Source organism: Lathyrus oleraceus, chromosome 1, assembly GCF_024323335.1.
Source record: "Lathyrus oleraceus cultivar Zhongwan6 chromosome 1, CAAS_Psat_ZW6_1.0, whole genome shotgun sequence".
Classification (NCBI taxonomy): domain Eukaryota; kingdom Viridiplantae; phylum Streptophyta; class Magnoliopsida; order Fabales; family Fabaceae; genus Lathyrus; species Lathyrus oleraceus.
The window spans coordinates 31,986,988-32,012,122 of NC_066579.1; the positions used below are offsets into that span (position 1 = coordinate 31,986,988).

Consider the following 25,135-nt stretch of genomic DNA (forward strand, 5'->3'; position numbering starts at 1 on the left):
TAGTACCAATTAATCCTTATAAGCCTTCTTTCAACCATGTAGTCTCATACCTGCACAGCCTCAGGATCCCTCTCATTCCGATGTGAATTCGGTTTTTCCCCTAGAAGCTGCTAGGAGTGTCTCATTGCCATGCATCATGCATCGATAACCACTCCATCGCCCTCGGATGTTACATGTAACCACTCTTCGGCCTCTCCGACCTCGTGTGTCACACACTACATACTCTAGAAATCCTCGATGTGAACAATCATCAACTACACGCCCATAACTTTGTCTTAATGAATCTTAATGGTCTCATTGTGCCTTTATCTAAAATGTTCCTCATTACAACAGTTGTATTGCAACATCCACACTACTTCCGCACTCGGTGTTCACTTGTCTCCCTATGGTAATTCTATCCGTTCCAATTACAAAAACCATTCTACTAGACTTCCTTAAATCCAACTTAATTGCTCTTATCCTCAACCAGTTCTCATACAACCAAAACCCACTGGAGCTTCCATTACTATATAATGTGCGCTATCTGCCTCCAACACAAACTCTTATAATTGATCTTTAGGTAACTCATCATTCCATAATGGTCTCTTACTAACACTGAACCGCTGACGAGCTATCTCAAATCCGATCTCCCTTCTAAAACTGAACATACTTGGTTTATCTTCTAACCTCCATTTGGTCCATACATGTTTCACTTGGAATAGGCAACCATGTCCTCGAGTCTCTTCTTAGACTTCACCACTACCTTAGGCTCCCAACAAAACTGAACGTCCTTACCCCTCAAGTCTTCAACCACTTGCAAGGTACCATTCCAAATATATATATTCCATTAAGTACTCTCGTTCTTCCAAAATATTTTAGTGGCCTTAGAAACTGAAACACTAATACACTACCTCACTTCCAGACCTCATGACATATGCGTAACATAACCATCCCTTCTCCTTTACCATACGGAATTATTCACAATAATATTCCATATTAGTGAGTGTATCTTATTCCACTAGCAAATTCACTCATTCCTCAAAATTCTGACAAACTCACCCGATAGAATTCCTTAACTTCTCAACTCCGTTAACACCGTAGAATCGCTTGAATGATACACTACTCTTCAATTCCATAATACCCAAATCACAACGCCTCTGAAACTTCAACTGGGCCATCTAGTTCTCCTTACTTTCTAACTCTTGGCTTGAGCCTATTCTCAAAGCGCAAGTTCAACCCACACTTCGGAGTCCTCGTGGTCGCTCAACCATGATCCTACCTACCATGCACATAACATTAGGTTGATCAGGCCCAATACTATATACAGTGATATTAAGAATCATGTTGGCTAAACACACATATGAGGCAGGAATAGATTTACTTATGATGTTTCAAGGCTAGGTCGAGAATCGACCTGCTCTGGTACCAACTGTAACAACCCGTATAATATATATCTAGAATAATATCATACAAGTGTTAAATTTTGGTACTGTCACAACATAAGTGCCTAATGGCATCAATATATATACATGTCCAAACTAAAACATCAATGGAACATGTCATACAATAATGCCTAAACAATAAAAATCTAAGAACTATGTACAATATCTTCATTGCACACCACTCCACAGCGGAAGATTATAATAAACAGCAACCCTTGAAACATCCATAATAGTTTCTCTTAGATCCAACCTGTAAAGAATACCTGAAAAATAACAACAATGATGGGATGAGATAATAATCTCAGTGAGTTCTCCTATCCTATGGGTCCACTCGGCTCTACAGGGTTCTAATCAATGTTCAACTCATATCCAACTCAAGTCAACAAGGGAACAAAGACTTGAGCGATGGGGGACTATCTCGCAATTGTATGGCAACATGCATCTGAGTTCTCATAACTCAACCACGATCATTATTCAGATCACGAAACATCAATTCCCGATCGGACTTACGTCTAAGCCAGCCTCGGTTCATGCATGCTCGTATGATTCGACTTTCGCGGTGGATATCAGGTTCCCCTATGGGAATCTAACCCACTTTTAAGAACCATCACCCATATGGGACTCTAACCCACCTAGGGTATCTTTCACCGTATGGGACTCTAACCCACATAGGTGTCCACCTTTCCCCCATGTCCGCCATGGTTGGGGCTCAAACCCATTTGAGGCTCGAATCATTGGTCCCACATCCCAATGCTTACTCATCTAAGCATACCACAAGAGATGTGTACCACCACAGAAAAACACACATTCTGAATACATGATCGGTTCCATAAAACATTGGTTCCACGAACCATAACAAATTCATCAATCATAGGTGACTTCATTCACCATAATACACAAATAATAACATGGCATGTTCCATACAATGCGTCTCATTCTCAATCATGGCAACAATTCGTCCACGACCTCACATAAGCGTCGTACGAATGAATACCGTATTCTCATACATGTATCTCACATGTTCCATAACCTAGATTATCTTTCTAAGTTATTAATCAAATTATTCTTCTAGGTTTCCTCACTCATCTTTGTAAGGTTTTTAATCATGTTATTTCACCTTCCACATAACAACAATATGTAATTTTCATCATGATAAAATTCATGGCATTTATAAATCACATAATATTTTATAACTTGGAACAATAATAATAGCCCTTTTACGTTATCTTTCCAACGCATCCGGCCGTGTCCAAAACGGAGGTATAATACTCAATTAATTCATCAATCTATCTTAATCAAGATTTAGGTTAATATTTATTCATTGCATAAGCATTCAACAATAACCTCTCTAGCCTAGTGGTAAGGCATGTACAATTTCAAGGAGGTCCTGGGTCCGAATCCCCTTGGTGACATATTCTGTACAAATAGGAAATTGAATTTTGTTTAATAATTAATCCCAATATGGGATATTACACACACATAGACAAACCTCGTTTGAGATTTATGAATCAGGCTTGGAGATACTGTTTTGGACCGATACAAGGCCCAATTAGCCGGGGTTGGATCCAACCCACTAAATTTTTTTAACATTTGAAGAGTCTATAGATCGTGAGATCAAATAATTGTCAAATTACAACGTCACCACAACGACGTCAGAACGAGGATGCCATTTTTTAGTTGTAATTCACATGAAGGTCATAGGTATGCAAGACTTAAGATGGACATGCTCTAAATGAACACCCACGATTAGAGCATGACATTTAAATCACATAACTATTTGTACCTCTTTTTGGCCCGATGCCCGACGTGAAAGGTCGCTAGCTGCTATAAAAGATCAATAAAGACATATACAAACCCTTTTTGGATTGATGCTCGACGTGAAAGGTCATTGAAACCTAAGAGTGATAGTTGCTATAAAAGGTCAATAAAAACATATCCACAACTTTTAACTTAAAAATACTTCTCATAATAAATAATCACCGATTTAAACGTTAAAGTGTTTGCCACTATGACGCCTTTCGACATCAAAACCAATACATAAATAATACCCTATATACGCCGGAGTTCATCATAATCTAAACTCCTCATCTCATTTTTTAGCATTTTAGATTTTTAAAATTATGATTAAAATAAATATATTATATATTTATAATATTTAAATTTTAGTTTAAATTTTTAAATTTTCAAAACTTATAGTTCATTTTATATTTAAGTTTTTTCTAAACATAAAACAATTGAAAAATCAAAATCTTAAATATTAATTTAAGTGTCACGAAATGAAAAACTTCTACATTTATCATTTTAAGAAGTCAATAATACATTGATAGTATCAATAAACACTGTCATTCAATGAAAGATATATAATTTAAATTATTTTTATTTTTAATATAAATTGTCTTATAATTTGGGATGAAATGAAAGATATATAATTTAAATTATTTTTATTTTTAATACAATTTGTCTTATAATTCGGGACGAAATGAGTAATATGATATGAGAAATTTAAAAAAAAAATATTAGTTATATGTGTAAATTATCCACTACCTCAATCTATATCTAATTATTTATCATTTCAAGAGGTCAATAATTCAAATTCTATCTAGTTCGATACCACGTATCCCCGTCAATGATTGAAGGGTTTGTTGGCTACAATAAATGGAGAAAATTTTGTATGATTACCAGCCGCAACCCAAAAATACAAGAAATAACATTACTAGTAGTTCAAATTTTCATGTCTAAAAGGTGTTGGGAGCATAAAACCAAATCAAATGCATCAGAAACAATCCCAAAAGCAAGTAAAGTTGAAAGCATATACTTTCAAAACTTCACAAAACTAAACATGCGGTCTCATTGTTGTTGCTCAACTATGTATATAACTGACTTCAAAGATTGTTCTGATTTTATTCATTGTTCAACTATACTACCTTCTTAGGTACTTGGAGATGGTTGAGGAATTCTGAAAGAGCCTCCAGCATAAAGCATTTGGTAAACAGGCCTAATTCTCAGAGTTAGAATAACGCTCAAGAAGATGCCAGCAGCACAAACACCAGAAAGAATGAAAAATGTCAGCTTAAAGCAATCTGCGCCAATGCAGGAAGCTTCAGCAGCAAGAAGGTTAAGACCATGCTGCTTTGCCGCCTCTTTGTCATATATAGAACCCGCTAGCAGAGCCGAGAAAATGGTTGCCCCAAGTGGATTACCCAAAGACATGACGTTGCCCAATACGCCAAAGTTCTTCAAGCCGAAAAGCTCAGAAACTGTAGGGATCATTATGGAAACCTGCACGCCGTAGCAGACACCAAGAAATGCAACTGCAGGATAAAGGCTTCCGTTTACCGCAAATGCAAATAGAAGATATACCAATAGCATGATTGTCTGTGTGCATGTCAACCAGAATGTCCTTGGGAGCAACTTGGTACTGAAAATTGTCAAAAACAGAGAAATAGATTATACTATCAATTAAACATGACAGTTCTCCTACAATCGAATCCAAGAGATTCTAAACAGTTGATTGTATACTTCTGACAATCAATTCTTAACCACTAATACTTGTCTATAAAAATAAATAATAGATCTTAAATAGGTGTCACTAACCGGACAAAATGCTCTGAAACAACTCCTCCACCAAGCCGACCAACGAAATTGCAAAAGCTGAAAATTGACAGTAAAGTTGTAGTATCCTCCTCACCCTGTGCAATACCTATTTGGGCTAGATTATTGAGGACAGTAACCCCGGTGCCAACACCGACAAAATAAACAAAAAACAGTAGCCAGAAATCAGCCTTTACTATAGCCTCGGTAAATTTAAAATCTTCCCCACGTTTAGGTTTTCTCTTCTTCTGTTTTATTGCTCCCTCACCTATCGCAAGAAGCATAGCTACCTCAGATGAATCATCATCGTTCGAGCTCCCAAGGGCTCCTGTTGACGAAGATCCTAGCAGCGGCTCTATTTTGTCATCTTTTCCTTGACCGAGAGAGTCTGAAGATCCGAGTGGTTGCTCAGATTCTGAATTTGAAACTCTTTTAGGATACAATGTCATCTTTACGGGGACAGCAATTGGAGCCATAAGAAAAATAACCATCACAGCCACCAAAATATAGGAGACTGTACCGCTTAATAGAATTAGATTGCCAAATATTGTGGTGGCAAGAAGATATACACCCAAGATGACACTAGCACATTGGATAAAGATAAAATGAGAACTAGATGTGGAGTCTTCATCCAAAGCCGGTGTACAAGGCCTAACAAGAAACATCATACTGAAACAAACAACTGGAATACCAATTGTCAGCAACATGAGGAACTTAGAAGAATCGTTATGAAGCAGCAGGCTGTAAATTTGCGTGAAAACCGCAGCACTAAGCCCTCCATAACCTTTCAGGATTCCCGCCACTTTGCCTCGACTAACAGGGAAATTTCTCATGTTGGTTACTAGAACCGAGGTGGTTAACCACGCACTACTGTTGGAAGCAATAACAAGGGCAAACCAAAGCTGCAACACATACAAAAGCAAATGACAGTTTTGTCTGATCAAGAAAATAAAAACATTGATCCTTAAGAAAAACAAACACATGACACTAGTGCTATGATTCTCCACTTCCTATACTGTAGGATTATTTTCTGTGTCAGATCAAGAGTTTTCTAGTTTTATAAAGCTAATTTAAGCACTTTTAGAAACAGAAAACAAAAATTGTATAGTGAACGGATCAAATAATGAATACATTCCATTTACGGAACTTTATAATAATAATAATAAAAACATAAAAAGATAAAATCAGATCTAAGAGTTGATAGATACCAGTAAGTAAGGAAGATTAGGGAGTGTTTGGGTAACAGCAAGCCAAAGAATACCATAACCAACCAAAGAAGCAAAAGCGCCGACGGAAAGTATAAGCCAAGGCGGGAATCTATTGCAAGCGATTCCGGGAAGCAAGCCAACGTTTTCTCCAATATCATTAGCAACACCAAGGAGAGTAACTTGTCTTTGGTTGAAACCCAAAACAGATTTCAAAGAGTGTGAGTAAAGAGGAAAAGTAAAGGTGTTTCCCGATGCAATTTGAACCCAAACTGATGCTCCTAAACCTACCCATGGTGGCCGGCTTCCTCCTTTCAGAGTTAACATTTTTTTTATAAATAGTTTGTGATTTTTGGGTTGTGTACTTTATATATTTATAGGGAGAGAGATGTGAACCATGTGATGATGAAGTGGAGTTAGTGTGTGAATTGGTGATTGTTTTGAGGAAGGAAGGGAGGAAAAGAAAAAGAAAATCAAAATCGTACTACCAAATTTGATGTGCTGGACGGTTAAAGGGAAATAATCAAAAACATGACCCATCAGTTTCTTCGCGTGGTAAGTTTCAATAACTATTTGACATGGACATGGGTCATACCTTTTCTTTATTTATTCTTTATTTTTAAGTTAGAAATAAAACAATTATTTGAAAGTGTGGATGTATCTATGATGTCGCATATTCTAATAGCTTCATTTACACTTTATCATATATTTATAAATGTTTTTATATTATTTTAAACTATTTTAAATTTTTTTAAAATTTATTTCGTATTAAAATCAAAATTTAATATTGATAAATGATAAAGAATTTTAGAATCGATGATGCTCGGCTTCAAAATTAACACTTTAAACACACAAATTATATATATAACTTAATATATAAAAAGTTTATAAAGAAAATTAAATGTAATTTTATAATAATATATTTTTAAAAAACATATAAATTCTTATTTTAAATTTCAAAATTTATTGGACTGGCCCAGCTTCCAACATCACAAAACTCATGCTACAAACTTTATTTACAAATCGGAGAGTCACAAAAACGGAAGAAGACTTTGAATGAAGAAATTTATGTACAACTTTCATTTGTTGGAATTTGGTTGTTTTCCAATATAACCATCAAAGGTAAATAACTAAAAAAAAAAAAAAATGACGAATCAGGCTTTTCATGTTACCTTAAAGAAAGTTGATAGTCTTGATGTTCCGATACACTCTTTAAATATTATTAAATATTATAAGGATAAAGTTAATTTATGTCCTACGAACACAAGATAAAAAATCTTTATAGAAAATTTGTAGTGAAGAAAAAAATTAAAAGATTAATTTTATATATTTATTGAAATTAATGCATAAATTTCAATATTACATTACTTTTTTTTGTTCTTAACTTATGTTTATGGACACAAGTTAGCATTATCCATATTATAAATAAAAAAAATATTTTTTGAAAAGTTAATAATTTAATTTTCAATATATTAATTATATATTTTTAAAAAAACTTAGTTTTTTTAGCTTTAAAAATTCTTAAAGAGTGTTCTAGAAACTCGTTATAGGGTGTTCGCGGTTCGGTTTGGATCGATTTTGAACTAAATAATTATCTGATTCAAATATAAATTTATTTACGATTCAGGTCGATTTTAAATTATTGATTAAAAAAATCTGATCCGATTCAATTTCATACAGTTAAATTCAATTAATTTTTGAATATTCAAAATATAAATTATATTTTTTTAACATTCTAAAAATGATAATAAATAATAGATTTGATATAATATATAACATATAATATATTAAAAATCAATATTACAAAATAAGAAAGATTATATATATATATATATATATATATATATATATATATATATATATATATATATATATATATATATATATATATATATATATATATATATATATATATATATATTCAGTTTGGTTTGGGTCGATTTTGAAAAGTTAATCCGAAATCTGATCCAAATCGAATGATTTTTATAAAGTTACGTCCAAACACATCCAAATAATCGATTTTTTTACGATTTTCGGAGTTTTGAATTGACTTGCAATTTTTATTTGAATCGGTTTATATTTGAACACCTCTACTCATTAGCCTTTCTATTATTAATAGATAAATATATTTTAATTATTATGTAAAATATTATTTAGTTCTTGAATATTATTAAAGTATAAGAATATAGTATTTATTTTTTATTTTCATTTGAAATAAGAGTATGTAGAAGTATGAGAATTTGTACTAGTTTAACTAATAAACTTGATAAATATTTTTAGAATATTAATAATTTTTTGTTGTATCTTATAAATAATATAAAATTTAGTATATTTCATCTATTAGTCTAAATTTTTTATATTTTACTATATATTGTATTAATAATAACTATTTTTATTAGAATTGTTGTTTTTAGTAGTTCTTAAGTACATAATATATGAGACACCGAATGGACTATGCTCCAATTATTCATGCAGTGTTATTTTATTTTTAATTTAAGAAAATTTATAAAATAACTTAAATTTATCTTGTATATCAATTAAAAGGTTACAGTGTTAAGTCCAAATTACTTTTCAAATATTATCATAATTTTCTTGTACTTTATTGATTCATATGATATGTTATTTTCGATATCATTTGAGTGTTATTTGTATATGGATTCAGTGATGGCAAATACATTTTGTTTTTTATTATGGACAAATTTTAAGTCTTTTGAGTATATTTAGTTAAATAGTTGTAGGTTGAGGAGAAAGATTAAAAATTTTCTTTTGTTTATTAAGTGTAAAAATATGAGATGTGTTTATTGATTTTAGCAAGAAATAACTAATGGATAGTTTGTTTTAGTTTTTTTTTAAATAATTTTTATAGTGTTATATATATATATATATATATATATATATATATATATATATATATATATATATATATATATATATATTACAAATAATTTTTTAACAAAATTTTCAAATAAAAAATCAGTTTGAATAGTTTTTCTTAAAATGTTATTTTAGGTATTTCTATTGAGAAATAAATGTGAGTTGTGTAAGTTCCGCATTGCTTGAAAAAGTGGACGTTGGGTACTTTATAAGTGAGAAGACTTGTATACTCATTGTCTTAAGATTTTTGGTGAATATGTGGTGTCTCTCACTTGTTTGGATGCATTTTTGACTTTAGGTGAATCTTCCACCTAATATGGATGATTCCCCTCGTGATAATCCAACAATGGTATTAAGGGCGATGCTTCGAGTTAAAGGTAATGGAAACACAAGAATGGGGAGTTTGAATTGGGTTTCAAGAATTAAAACTTTGGCAACTAAAAAACACAAACAGAAAACTAAGACAAAAATAATGAGCACAATTATTTTTATCCTACCTTCAGTCCACCCACCAAGGTGATTTCGCCTTATCACAAGGACTTCATCCACTATAACCAAACTTTATTACAACATAAAGACCAATTGTCAATGTCTTTTTGAGTAATTCGGACTAAACCTAGTCACTCAAGGAAATACAATTTCAAAGATTGAGATACAAAGTGTGTTTATAAAATACTTCTAAGAAAGCAGAATACACAAATGAATTACAAGTATATCACATAAAATATATTCAATGAAGAGTATGAACAAAAGTTCCGTGTGTGTATGTTTCTTTTCTCTCATATATTTCATTGTATGCAATGTTCACGTAAAATGATATTCTCTTAGCATTGGCAATGTTCCATTATTTCAAGACTCCTTTATATATGCAATGAAAAGATCTGTTGGAGGGTAGAAATGGAATACTCAAATGCAGTTGTATCCTTGCATAACAATCTGTGAAAATGGGAGGCGCAATGGTACAATAGTGCAGTCCTTCGCTCACAAAATCAATATAGTGGAAGGAATATTTGATCATGTATTGTATACTATTTTCTCACGTAAAATCTTTTTGATCTTATCTTCAATATTCATAGGCTTCTGATAAAGAGGTGATGAAGCATGCATAGAAATAAGAGTAAGAGTCTGGTTGAGAGAATCTTCAGAAACTTAGACTTCAGAGTCTTGATCCAGTTCATCAGAACTTGGTCTTCAGAGTCTGGTGACACAGTTCATCTGAGTTGTTTGAGCGTATGGCTTTAGAGCTTAACAATATCATAAGCTTAAGAGTCATAAAGCTTTGGATAGACAATGTTCAGAAACATTGAGTATAGTGGTCCAGAGCTTCACTATCTTGTAGAACACATATCTCAAAGTCAAAGTACATTAGGTTCAGAATCTGATGACGTCACACGTCACTTCTTTAGAGTCAGAACCTGTATCTAGTATCTGCACACTTAAACAAAACCATTAGGGTTCAAAATTGGTCTCTAAGAGTCTATCTATTATTATCATCAAAATAAAAGGCTAGATGTATAACCAAATCTTGTTCTTACACGAATAAGGGACCGACTTTTTGTATCGAAAGTTTTCCTGACATGGTGGTCAGGTGGCGTGTTTTTTTGAAGTATCTCTGACATGGTAATGGTGATTATCAACGGTCGTACAAGTATAAGGATGAAAGAGCTTTTTCTTTTTATGAGCATAGTGGATGGACTCACACTTGATGAGTAGATTATTGAGAAATAAGTGAGTTGTGTAAGTCTCACATTACTTGGAAAAGTTGAGGCTTGACACTTTATAAGTGAGGGGACTCATACACCAATTGTCTTAGGTTTTGGGTGAATATGTGGTGTCTCTCTCACTTGTTTGAGTGAGCCTTTGACCTTTAGGTGAGTCTTTCACCTGTCGCTACGCGAAAAATGCACAGAGTCACCGCCGAACTTTATTTATTCCATAGGAAAGGGGAAATATCGATAAAACCCCCTAAAGGTGAAGAAAATGGTCTCGCCACCAAATTCGGGTTCAGAAGTCGGTTATATAAAGGGAAGGTATTAGCACCCCTCACATCATTCGTACTCGACGTGAACCATCTTGGTTACATACGCATGAATGAGTGTCATTATCTAAAGGTTACTTGCTAAAAGGGAAAAAAAGGTTTTTTATTAGTGTGCTCGCCAAGGATTGGTGCCCTCGTGCCTACGTACCCTCACAATGAAATGAGGAATCAGAGCTTCGTAGTTTGGAGTAGAAAAATATTATTTGTCGGTTAATTTTACCTTGAAAAAAGGTTTCACTACGCCAAATAAGGGAAAAGAGGGCGCTTTTTTTTGCCTATAACAGCGCTTTAAAGCGCCCTCTAATCTGGCGCTGGCATAGGTAAAGACAGCGCTTTTTTTCCTGGTGAAAGCGCTCTCTAAAGTGGCTCTTTAAGCCCTTTAAGTGCCACTTTAGAGGGCGCTTTTTAAAGAAAGCGCCCTCTAAAGTGGAAACTTTTAAGGGTTTAGAGGGCGCTTTTACTGGAAAGCGCCCTCTAAAGTGGAAACTTTTAAGGGTTTAGAGGGCGCTTTTACTGGAAAGCGCCCTCTAAAGTGGAAATTTAAAGGGTTTAGAGGGCGCTTATTTTGGAAAGCGCCCTCTAAAGTGGGCGGTTATTTAATTTTTTTTTTAAAAAGCGCTATATTTATTTATTTATTTTAGACAACCTGTATATTGAAGCAGTACACCTAAAACTGTATAATTTGAAGCTCTTTTTCACACATTGCATTCAACAAGCCTTATATACAACAATCCATACATATACAACAATCCACTGATATATAATCGTTTAACTTCTAAAGATTCTAAATATACAACCAATTCATAACTTAAAAAGAAATAAAACTAAGTAGCAAAAGCATCTCTGAGATGTATGTTTTTTTCGCTAGCCGCAGTCTTCTTAGCAACAACCTCTTTTTGTTCAATATCAATAGCATGAACCTAAAATATCATAAAATTAGTTAGGTGAAGTATAAGATCAAGAATTAACATTTTCTATGCATAAATATCATATAATTGTGTTTATACCTTTTTTTTTATGCAACTGACTCGATTTGCTGTAATAAAAGCCATTTTACCTGTAATAAAGAAAACAATTAAAATCATTTGACCTGTACCTTTTTCACTAAGTTCTCTTTCTTTTCTTGGTTGGAATATGTTCTACATGTCTCTTAACAACACGGACGATTGGATTGATCCAAATACCCTCATTATGATCATTTCTAATATATGAATCATTTGATATAATATTCTCATCTTGATCATTTCTGGTAAACGATTCAATCTCAACATCAATATCACCTTGATCTCCAGTGTTTTCATCAATTACTTTGTTGGAAAAAAGAACTATATACCATTTCGTACTTTTCGGATCATTGACATAGAACACTTGTCTAGCTTGAGAGGCTAGAATAAAAGACTCATCTTTGTATCCCACCCTATTAAGATCCACTTGCAAAAATCCTGACTTATCCATTCGAATGCCGTTATTATTTTCAACCCACTTGCAACCAAATATAGGAATCTGAAACTTCTCATAATCAAACACCCAAATGCGCTCGATAACACCAAAATACGACAAATTTGCAAATTTGGGGTTTAAGCGGGATCTGAATAATACTTTGAATAAATATGATCCTTAAACCAAGATATAAAACATCGATTGTGCTCTCGTACTATCCAATTTTCATTTCTATTGGGATTTAAACCTCGGAGAACATCCTTGTGAATTTCAACATACGGCTCAACCTCATTCTCATTGTGCAGAACATACAAATGCACTTGATCCCGTTCGACCCTTGATACTGCCACGATTTTATTTCCAATTAGATTTTTTCCTTCTTTCTTTTCGACAAGCTGAGACTTGGGGAGTCCGATTGACTGAACATTAGACAAATATTCAGTACAAAACTCAATCGCTTCTTCAACAATGTATTTTTCAACCATACAATCTTCTGGTCGACTTTGGTTCTTCACGTACCCTTTTAATATTTTCATATAACGTTCAACAGGGTACATCCATCTCATATAAGCTGGTCCACACAATTGTGTCTCTTTCACAAGATGAACAACTAGATGTACCATTATGTCAAAGAATGATGGAGGAAAAAACATTTCAAGCTCACACAAAGTAATAACGATTTCTTTTTGCAACATTGGTAAGATCGCAGGATCGATCACCTTACTGCAAATTGACTTGAAGAAAGAACACAACTTAGTTATAGAGCTTCTTACTTTTTCTGGAAGAATAGAACGTATACCTATTGGGAGAAAATGTTCCATTATAACATGGCAATCATGGGTCTTTATGTAACACCCCGATAAAATAAGATAATTATTTAATTTAAGTTAATAATATATTTATTAATTTAATTAAATAATTGGAATTAATATTATTGGATTATTTTATTATTATTATTATTGGAATAAAAGTTGGAATTAGAAAAGGTCCCATTTGGTAAAAGGGTTATTTTCACGTGAAAAGGGAAAAGAGACAGAAAAGTGGAAAAAGGGCAAAGAAAGCCAGAGAACAGGGGTCGAAGGAAGGAAAAGCTTGAAGCTTAAAGATTCGCCGGATTAACTCAGGTAAGGGAGGTTTATCATCGTTTAATGGGTATTATGGGATAATATGTACTGGGTAGTGATAAACCATTGATTTACTTCTGAATTGGATGATTATGATGAAATTGTGAACTCTTTGGATGAACGAAATTGGGTTACAATTGAGAGGAAATTCGTAGGAATTAGATGCAATAGTGTTAGGAGTTGTGAGATCGAATAGGTTATAATTCGTGTTAGATGATATGAACGATTATTGTGTAAAATTGGACTGTAGAAGGTTGAATTGGATAGATCTCGTAGCAGAGGAAGCCATAGCAGATCTGGAAATCTGGTTTCTGGTCATACGCGTATGGCACTAGGCAATACGCGTATGAGATGGTCTGGTACGCGTATGGCACTAGGCAATACGCGTATGAGATGGTCTGGTACGCGTATGGCACTAGGCAATACGCGTATGGATGAGGAAGATGATGTTTTGAACGTAGATTGGTCTCTGTTGGTACGCGTATGGGGAAGTGGTACGCGTAGCATACGCGTATGAGATGGTGTTACGCGTATGGGATTTTGTCATGAGATGGGCCATACGCGTATGGGGTTAGGCAATACGCGTATGGGCAGGATTGTGATTTTCCTGAGCTGTTGTTGTACAGTTTTTAACTGTTCAGCTGAGTAACGTAATGCAGATGATGTATGATATACTAGGGATCATTTCCCGTTGTTTTGAGTAGTATAGGTATTAGTAGAGTGTGCTAATACTGTGGTTGTTATTTGGCATGATATGATATGCTTATGTGATAAAATACTGCTGATGTGTGATAGTATGCGTGATGCTGTGAATGTATCAGTTATGTGTGCATTGGTGAATAGACTGTTTTATGGCTTAGAGTGTGAGCATATATCTATTCTTGAATTGTTGTTGATGATGTAACATTGCTAGGTGATTAGCATGCATGTTGTGGCCTTTATGGTGGTAGCTAATTCCCATGGTGAGGAATTAGTGATGAGTTATTGTGGATTGTTGTTGATGTTTGCATGCTAGGTGATTTAGCGTGCATAGCATAGCCCTTGGGGTGGTAGCTAATTCCCATGGTGAGGAATTAGTGATGTGAGTCACTAGGTCTCAAATGAGTGGGACTAGTGAGCTTGGTAGCCGTACCTGGATTTGGTCGGTGAGGTTGAACTATATGTTCACGAATAGTCGGTACCGCATGCATGGAGTCTCATTGCATAACGTATGTATGTATGGCGTATAATATGAATGGATGTATTCCAATATTATACGTGTGTTTTATGGTTGTTTTGAGTTTGAGTATGATGATGGTGATGATTATGAGTTGATATTGCCGTTGCTGAATATGTGTAATCTGATTAGGGTAATGATATGTGTTATATTACTTAGCATTACATGATATTTTATAATGCTTATTATATCGATTGAAGGACTCACCCTTACAACTATGTTTTCAGGTAACGAGCAGTGATTGAATAGAAGCTAGTCCTGGGAGTCTAGAGTAGTCCTTAGTGGGTCATGCTCTGGTAGATGTAACATCGGGATGGGATGTTTTACTATGTTTTCTTTTGGTTGTTGAACAACTTTACATGTAATGTAGTACATGATTTGATTGTTGTTATTTCGTATCCGCTGTGAATTATGCAAAAGTGTCTTATTTTAATTAAATAAATGAGCATGACAGGATATTTTGATGATTGGTGTGAAATGATTGTGTGACACCCTTCAGGGCATAATTACTCTAATTGATATATTGCTATTTAATTAAAGATTTTGGGGTATCTTAGAAGGGTGTTACATTAGTGGTATCAGAGCATAGTCGGTCGAGTCGAGTCGTAATTATTCTGTTTCCCCTGTACGGGATAGGTGTTGTGTAACCCTATCAGTACTTATTGTTTTAGCTTGTTGGGTTTTCAGAATAGAGATGGCTGGAAGAGGTAGAGATGATGCTGCAATTGCTGAGGCTCTGGGTATGCTAGCTGGAGTACTTGGAGGAAATCCGAATGTTGTGGGAATGGGAGCTGCTCGTCAACTGAGTGAGTTCCAGAAGAACAATCCTCCAATGTTCAAGGGAGCATACGATCCAAATGGTGCTCAGAAGTGGTTGAAGGAGATCGAGAGGATCTTCCGAGTGACTGAGTGTGCCGATAACCAGAAGGTCAGGTTCGGTACGCATATGCTGTCAGAAGAAGCAGATGACTGGTGGGTTGCTACCCGCACTGAGTTGGAAGCTGCTGGGAATGCTGAGATCACTTGGGCGGTGTTCAGAGAGAGATTCCTGAGGAAGTACTTTCCAGAGGATGTCAGAGGAAAGAAAGAGATAGAATTCTTGGAATTGAAACAGGGTAACAGGTCTGTTACTGAGTATGCTGCTAAGTTCACAGAGCTGTCAAAGTATTATACTCCCTATAACGAGGCTACTGGGGAATTTTCAAAATGTGTGAAGTTTGAGAACGGGTTGCGTCCCGAGATTAAGCAGGCTATTGGGTATCAGCGGATTAGAGTGTTTTCTGATTTGGTTGACTGTTGCAGGATTTTTGAACAGGATTCCAAGGCTAGAGCAGAGAGCTATCAGCAAAGGGTTGATAGGAAAGGCAAGAATCAGAATGATCGTGGGAAACCGTATGCAGTTGGCAAAGGTTTCCAGAGACAGAGTGGGATGAAGAGGCCTAGTGGGGGAGACTCCAGTGCCCCTGCTAAGTGTTACAGATGTGGTCAGGCTGGACATCGTTTCCATGAGTGTACCAGTGCTGAGAAGAAGTGTTTCAAGTGTGGCAAAGGTGGTCACTTGGCTGCAGAGTGCCGGTTGAAGACTATGACTTGTTTCAACTGTGGAGAGGTGGGTCATATTAGCCCACAGTGTCCTAAGCCGAAGAAAGAGAACCAGTCGGGAGGCAAGGTCTTTGCTTTATCGGGTTCTGAGACTTCTGCAGATGATCGTTTGATCCGAGATACGTGTTATATTAATGGCTTTCCTCTTGTAGCTATTATTGACACAGGTGCGACTCATTGCTTTATATCTTTGGATTGTGCTGTGAAACTTAAGTTAGAAATATCTGAGATGCTTGGGAGTATGGTGATTGATACTCCTGCGAAGGGTTCAGTGACTACTACTTCAGTTTGTTTAAATTGTCCTTTGAGTATTTTTGGTAGAGACTTTGGGATGGACCTAGTGTGTCTTCCACTAGTGCAGATCGATGTTATCTTGGGTATGAACTGGTTGGTGTTTAACCGAGTTTCTATCAACTGTTTTGATAAGACTGTGATCTTTTCTGAGAGTGAGGAAGGAAAGAGTTTGTTTCTATCAGCGAGGCAGGTGAATGAGGCGGTAGCAGATGGGGCAGAGTTGTTTATGCTGTTAGCGACTTTGGAGGCTAAAGATAAACTGGTGATTTGCGATCTAGCTGTGGTGTGTGATTTTCCTGATGTGTTTCCTGAAGAAGTGAATGAATTACCGCCAGAGCGTGAAGTTGAGTTCTCGATTGATTTGGTACCTGGTACTAGGCCGATATCGATGGCTCCGTACCGTATGTCTGCTGTTGAGTTAACTGAGTTGAAGAGTCAGTTGGAAGATCTGTTGGATAAGAAATTTATTCGTCCGAGTGTGTCACCGTGGGGTGCACCAGTGTTATTGGTTAAGAAGAAAGAAGGTACTATGAGGTTGTGTGTGGACTACAGGCAACTGAATAAAGTAACGATCAAGAATCGGTATCCTTTGCCGAGGATTGATGATTTGATGGATCAGTTGGTTGGTGCGAGTGTGTTCAGCAAAATAGATTTGAGACCGGGTTATCATCAGATACGTGTGAAAACTGAGGATATTCAGAAGACTGCTTTCAGAACAAGGTATGGACATTATGAGTATTCTGTAATGCCTTTTGGTGTGACTAATGCGCCTGGAGTATTTATGGAGTATATGAATAGGATTTTCCATCCGTACCTAGACAAGTTTGTTGTGGTGTTTATTGATGACATTTTGGTGTATTCGAAATCTGAAGAAGAGCATGCTGAGCATTTGAGAGTGGTGTTAGGAGTTCTACGAGAAAAGAAGTTATTTGCTAAACTATCCAAGTGTGAATTTTGGTTAGAAGAGGTTAGTTTTCTTGGACATGTGATTTCAAGAGGTGGTGTTGCTGTTGATCCTTCTAAGATAGAAGCGGTATCTAAGTGGGAAGCTCCGAAGTCGGTTTCTGAGATAAGAAGTTTTCTTGGACTTGCAGGTTATTATAGGAAGTTCATTGAAGGATTTTCTAAGTTGGCGTTACCGTTGACGATGTTGACTAGAAAGGGGCAAGCGTTTGTTTGGGACTCGAAATGTGAAGAAGGTTTCCAAGAGTTAAAGAGAAGGTTAACTACTGCTCCTATTTTGATATTACCAAGTCCGTCAGAACTATTTGAGGTTTTCTGTGATGCTTCATTGTTGGGTTTGGGTGGTGTGTTGATGCAGAATAAGCAGGTTATAGCTTATGCTTCGAGACAATTGAGGGTTCATGAGAGGAACTATCCGACGCACGATTTAGAGTTGGCAGTCGTGGTATTTGTTCTGAAGTTATGGAGGCATTATTTGTACGGGTCGAGATTTGAGGTTTTCAGTGACCATAAGAGTTTAAAGTATTTGTTTGATCAGAAAGAGCTGAATATGAGACAGAGGAGATGGTTAGAGTTTTTGAAGGATTATGACTTTGGTTTGAATTACCATCCGGGTAAAGCAAACGTAGTGGCTGATGCATTGAGTCGGAAATCATTGCATATGTCTATGTTAATGATTAAGGAGTTGGATTTAATTGAGCAGTTTAGAGACTTGAGTTTGGTGTGTGAGAGTACTCACAATAGTGTTAAATTGGGAATGTTGAAGTTAACGAGTGGTATTCTGGATGAGATTAGAGAAGGTCAGAAATCCGATGTGTTTTTGGTTGATAAGTTGACTCTAGTGAATCAAGGTCAAGGTGGTGAATTCAGAGTGGATGAGAATGGTGTTTTGAAATTTGGTAATCGGGTGTGTATTCCGGATGTTACCGAACTTAAGAAGAGTATCCTGGAGGAAGGACATCGTAGTGGCTTAAGTATTCATCCTGGAGCTACGAAGATGTATCATGATTTGAAAAAGTTATTTTGGTGGCCGGGAATGAAAAGAGAAATTGCGAGTTTTGTTTATTCTTGTTTGACTTGTCAGAAGTCGAAGATTGAGCATCAGAAGCCGTCTGGGCTAATGCAACCGTTGGTTATTCCAGAGTGGAAGTGGGATAGTATCAGTATGGATTTTGTTTCTGGGTTACCGAGGACAAATAAGAATTTTGAAGCCATTTGGGTGATTGTTGATAGATTGACGAAATCGGCTCATTTCATTCCGATCAGAATGGATTATCCGTTAGAGAGATTAGCCGAGTTGTATATTGAGAAGATTGTAAGTTTGCATGGTATTCCGTCGAGTATTGTTTCGGACAGAGATCCTAGATTTACATCGAAGTTCTGGGAAGGTTTGCAGAGGGCTTTGGGAACTAAGCTGAGATTGAGTTCTGCATATCATCCGCAGACTGATGGTCAGACTGAGAGGACGATTCAGTCACTAGAGGATCTTTTGAGAGCTTGTGTTTTGGAAAAAGGAGGTGCTTGGGATTGTTACTTACCTTTGATTGAGTTTACCTACAACAATAGTTTTCATTCGAGCATTGGTATGGCACCGTTTGAAGCTTTGTATGGTAGGAGATGTCGAACACCTTTATGTTGGTATGAATCCGGTGAGAGTGCTGTGGTTGGACCGGAGATTGTTCAACAAACTACGGAAAAGATTAAGATGATTCAGGAGAAGATGAGAATTGCTCAGAGTCGTCAGAAGAGTTATCACGACAAGAGGAGGAAGTCACTTGAGTTCCAAGAGGGAGATCATGTGTTTCTTCGTGTTACTCCGATAACTGGGGTTGGTCGAGCTTTGAAGTCGAGGAAGTTGACACCTCGATTTATTGGTCCTTATCAGATTTTGGAGAGGATAGGAGAGGTAGCCTATCGTATCGCTTTACCGCCGTCACTTGCAAATTTACATGAGGTTTTTCATGTGTCTCAGTTGAGGAGGTACATTCCTGATCCGTCGCATGTGGTCCAAGTAGATGATGTACAGGTGAGAGATAACCTGACTGTTGAAACATCACCTATGAGGATTGAGGATCGAGAGTTGAAGCAGTTGCGGGGTAAAGAGATTGCTTTGGTAAAGGTAGCTTGGGGAGGACCAGCAGGTGGCAATGTGACTTGGGAACTAGAGAGTCAGATGAAGGAGTCTTATCCAGAGTTATTCGCTTGAGGTATGTTTTCGAGGACGAAAACTCTTTTAGTGGGGGAGAGTTGTAACACCCCGATAAAATAAGATAATTATTTAATTTAAGTTAATAATATATTTATTAATTTAATTAAATAATTGGAATTAATATTATTGGATTATTTTATTATTATTATTATTGGAATAAAAGTTGGAATTAGAAAAGGTCCCATTTGGTAAAAGGGTTATTTTCACGTGAAAAGGGAAAAGAGACAGAAAAGTGGAAAAAGGGCAAAGAAAGCCAGAGAACAGGGGTCGAAGGAAGGAAAAGCTTGAAGCTTAAAGATTCGCCGGATTAACTCAGGTAAGGGAGGTTTATCATCGTTTAATGGGTATTATGGGATAATATGTACTGGGTAGTGATAAACCATTGATTTACTTCTGAATTGGATGATTATGATGAAATTGTGAACTCTTTGGATGAACGAAATTGGGTTACAATTGAGAGGAAATTCGTAGGAATTAGATGCAATAGTGTTAGGAGTTGTGAGATCGAATAGGTTATAATTCGTGTTAGATGATATGAACGATTATTGTGTAAAATTGGACTGTAGAAGGTTGAATTGGATAGATCTCGTAGCAGAGGAAGCCATAGCAGATCTGGAAATCTGGTTTCTGGTCATACGCGTATGGCACTAGGCAATACGCGTATGAGATGGTCTGGTACGCGTATGGCACTAGGCAATACGCGTATGAGATGGTCTGGTACGCGTATGGCACTAGGCAATACGCGTATGGATGAGGAAGATGATGTTTTGAACGTAGATTGGTCTCTGTTGGTACGCGTATGGGGAAGTGGTACGCGTAGCATACGCGTATGAGATGGTGTTACGCGTATGGGATTTTGTCAGGAGATGGGCCATACGCGTATGGGGTTAGGCAATACGCGTATGGGCAGGATTGTGATTTTCCTGAGCTGTTGTTGTACAGTTTTTAACTGTTCAGCTGAGTAACGTAATGCAGATGATGTATGATATATTAGGGATCATTTCCCGTTGTTTTGAGTAGTATAGGTATTAGTAGAGTGTGCTAATACTGTGGTTGTTATTTGGCATGATATGATATGCTTATGTGATAAAATACTGCTGATGTGTGATAGTATGCGTGATGCTGTGAATGTATCAGTTATGTGTGCATTGGTGAATAGACTGTTTTATGGCTTAGAGTGTGAGCATATATCTATTCTTGAATTGTTGTTGATGATGTAACATTGCTAGGTGATTAGCATGCATGTTGTGGCCTTTATGGTGGTAGCTAATTCCCATGGTGAGGAATTAGTGATGAGTTATTGTGGATTGTTGTTGATGTTTGCATGCTAGGTGATTTAGCGTGCATAGCATAGCCCTTGGGGTGGTAGCTAATTCCCATGGTGAGGAATTAGTGATGTGAGTCACTAGGTCTCAAATGAGTGGGACTAGTGAGCTTGGTAGCCGTACCTGGATTTGGTCGGTGAGGTTGAACTATATGTTCACGAATAGTCGGTACCGCATGCATGGAGTCTCATTGCATAACGTATGTATGTATGGCGTATAATATGAATGGATGTATTCCAATATTATACGTGTGTTTTATGGTTGTTTTGAGTTTGAGTATGATGATGGTGATGATTATGAGTTGATATTGCCGTTGCTGAATATGTGTAATCTGATTAGGGTAATGATATGTGTTATATTACTTAGCATTACATGATATTTTATAATGCTTATTATATCGATTGAAGGACTCACCCTTACAACTATGTTTTCAGGTAACGAGCAGTGATTGAATAGAAGCTAGTCCTGGGAGTCTAGAGTAGTCCTTAGTGGGTCATGCTCTGGTAGATGTAACATCGGGATGGGATGTTTTACTATGTTTTCTTTTGGTTGTTGAACAACTTTACATGTAATGTAGTACATGATTTGATTGTTGTTATTTCGTATCCGCTGTGAATTATGCAAAAGTGTCTTATTTTAATTAAATAAATGAGCATGACAGGATATTTTGATGATTGGTGTGAAATGATTGTGTGACACCCTTCAGGGCATAATTACTCTGATTGATATATTGCTATTTAATTAAAGATTTTGGGGTATCTTAGAAGGGTGTTAAACTTTAAACTCTTTAACTTGAGGTCTTTCATAGACACAAGTCTTCTAATATCTGAAGAGCACCCTTCTGGAACTTTAACTTCACTTAGAAACTTACACAATGTTTTTTTCTCCTTTCTAGATAGAGTATAAGCAGCAGGCGGTAGATATGTTCATTTTCCTTTCTTCAAGGGTCCTAATTCAGTTCTTATTCCTATCGCTATCAAGTCCTTTCTTACCTTAAGGCCATCCTTAGACTTTCCTTGTATATTGAGTAACGTGCCAATAACACTTTCAAATACATTTTTTTCAATATGCATAACATCAAGAAAATGTCTCACATACAAGGACTTCCAATACGGCAATTCAAAAAAAACTGACCTCTTCTTCCACCCACTTTTGACAAGTGTGTGGGCAAAAGGCTTGCCAAACTGAGTATCCAAATCTTTCACCTTTTCAAAAATTTGATCACCCGTCAATATAGGTGGAGCTCTGCCTTGTTCTGTCTCTCCATTGAACGCCTTTCTCCATCCACGGTGGTGATGATTTGAATTTAAGAATCTCCGATGACCGAGAAAGACATTCTTCTGACCAAACTCCAAGCGCTTCCAATCTGTTTTATCTTCACAAATAGGACACGCATATTGACCTTTTATGCTATACCCTGATAGATTTCCGTATGCTGGAAAATCATTAATTGTGCCAAACAACATCGCCCTCAAGTTGAAACTTTCTTTCCTATATCCATCATAAACCTCCACACCGGTCTCCCACAAAATCTTTAAATCTTCGATTAAGGGCTTCAAGTACACGTCTATGTCATTCCCTGGTTGTTTAGGTCCAGAAATCAACATAGACAACATCATGTACTTACGCTTCATACATAGCCATGGAGGTAGGTTATAAATCATAATAATCACAGGCCATGTACTGTGTGAGATACTCTGGATATCGTGTGGGTTCATTCCATCAGTAGATAATGCCAAGCGAAGGTTTCTTGATTCTTCTCCAAATTCAGGATAATCATTATCAATTTTCAACCACTGTGGTGAATCTGCCGGATGTCGATACTTTCCATCTATAATTCTTTCATCTGCATGCCAGGTCAAGTGTCTTGAATCGGTTTCACTATGAAACATGCGTCTAAATCTCGGAATAACAGGAAAATACCACAAGACTTTTGTTGGAGACAACTTGTTCTTATATCGCGAGACACCGCATTTAGGACACTCATTTAACGATGCATACTCATTTCGAAACAAAATGCAATCGTTTGGACATGCATGTATCTTATCATAGCTCATTCCAATAGAGCACAACATCTTTTTGGTCTCATATGTTCGATTGGGAAGAACATTATCCTCAGGAAGCATATCTTTCAAAAGGGCTAATAACTTTGTGAAACTTTTATCCGACCATCCATTGCCCGCCTTTAAGTTGTACAACTTTAATACCGCAGACAATCTTGTGAATTTAGTGCAACCATCATACAAAGGTTTCTCTGCATCACTTACCAACCTCTCAAACATTTCGGGACAATCCTTAAGATCTCCTTCAAGTGCTTCTGCAATCTCTTCAACTCGATCACAATCGTATGTATCTGCGCCGCTATAGTTTGAGGCATAGGTCGTACTATCCCCCGGTTCAACATTCTCGTTACTTTTCTCACCATGCAAATTCCAACATGTATAACTTCGATCAATTCCATGCCTCATTAGATGCGATGTCAACTGAACTGCGTCAACCCGTTTCCCATAACAACAACCCAAGCAAGGACATATCATTCTACTGGGGTCTTCGGCGTGCGCAACGGCAAACTTAACGAATTCTGATACCCCATTCTCGTACTCTCTCGACAATCGATTGGAAGACATCCATGTATTATCCATTACTAATTAGAATAAACAAAAAAAATTTTCAGAAGAGAAACCAAAAATGGGATAAGACAAAACAATTTCGCTTTATTGAGTTAGTCTCTGTGCAGGGCATTCATGTCTCCAACAACAACCCAAAACCAAAACAATTTTGGTTTATTGAGTTAGTTTCTCAACATTTTCAGATATCTCTGACTTCAATAGCATGAGAATGTATGAACCATGCATTAAGCATTAGTGGTATGCACTAATTTGTAGCATAGTTATATATCATCATATAGTTTTTACAAAAGATAAACATTGACTAGAAAATATATATGTAGAATTGTATAATGGTCTAACTGAAAGCTAACAGAAGAATAGTCGACTCTAATTTACTCTATCAAATAACATCCATACCTAAACTTCTTAAGTTACTAGCTACGCTATGTATGCTAGAATAAATACACTCATAAGCTGCATAGTGTACCTTTGATTGGTAGAAGGTGTTTTAGATATTGCTGCCTCCTTTTTCTACATCGAGAAACAAATGGAACAGTTGGTGAAATTTAACCCATAATGCCTAGTCTCCATTGCTAGCATTGCAACACAATAATTATTGTTGAGAATACTCAATAAATGTATGAACCAAGAAAAATGAAACCAAAAATGAACAATAGCGAACGTCAGAAGAGAAACCAAGTAATATGAAGATTAGAAAAATACCTATGGTGTCAAAATCGAACAGCTAACAACGAATTAATAGAAGGAGGAAACTTCGTAGATCTAACAGAGGTGGAAGGAGAACGCCTTAGAAGTAGCGAAAATCGTAGCAGTGAGAACCCTAACGTGAAAAAGAACGAAAATAACAGAGAGTGAAATAACAAAACGCGCAGTATGTTATAATTTTAATGTTTACTAAAGGGGACCTTAGAGGGCTCTTGTGGAAAAAAAGCGCCCTCTAAAGGGGGCCTAAGAGGGCGCTTATGAAAGCGCTCTCTAAGGCTTTCCAAAAGCGCTTTATAAACTGGAAATGCACATGGACTTATAGAGCGCTTTTTTAAAAGCGCCCTCTAAGGGTAACCTTAGAGGGCGCTTTCTAAAAAGCGCCCTGTATTGTTGTCCCTCTATCTCCTCCTTATTTTTTCGCTTCACCTTAGAGGGCGCTTTATTACAAAAGCGCCCTCTAAAGTGCGCTGTCTATTCCAGTTGTTCGCTCCTTATTTT

General features: G+C 36.3%; 1 protein-coding gene across 1 annotated transcript; it reads right to left on the reverse strand.

Moving 5' to 3' along the window:
• Nucleotides 1-4,077: 4,077 nt before the first annotated feature.
• LOC127081925 (protein NUCLEAR FUSION DEFECTIVE 4) lies at nt 4,078-6,741 on the reverse strand. The gene is made up of 3 exons (XM_051022176.1): nt 6,221-6,741; nt 5,016-5,914; nt 4,078-4,839 (listed from the first exon to the last, which is right to left on the reverse strand). The coding sequence occupies exons 1-3, from the start codon at nt 6,542-6,544 to the stop codon at nt 4,350-4,352; spliced, it is 1,713 nt and encodes a 570-aa protein (XP_050878133.1). The 5' UTR covers nt 6,545-6,741; the 3' UTR covers nt 4,078-4,349.
• Nucleotides 6,742-25,135: the final 18,394 nt, after the last annotated feature.

What these genes read in the sequence shown, in the direction of transcription:
- LOC127081925 (XM_051022176.1), bottom strand. Translation starts at nt 6,544, where the DNA reads ATGTTAACTCTGAAAGGAGGAAGCCGGCCACCATGGGTAGGTTTAGGA. An exon ending in CTAATCTTCCTTACTTACTG is followed by an intron (nt 5,915 to 6,220) that starts GTATCTATCAAC and finishes TATGTGTTGCAG; the next exon opens with CTTTGGTTTGCCCTTGTTAT. An exon ending in GTTTCAGAGCATTTTGTCCG is followed by an intron (nt 4,840 to 5,015) that starts GTTAGTGACACC and finishes GACAATTTTCAG; the next exon opens with TACCAAGTTGCTCCCAAGGA.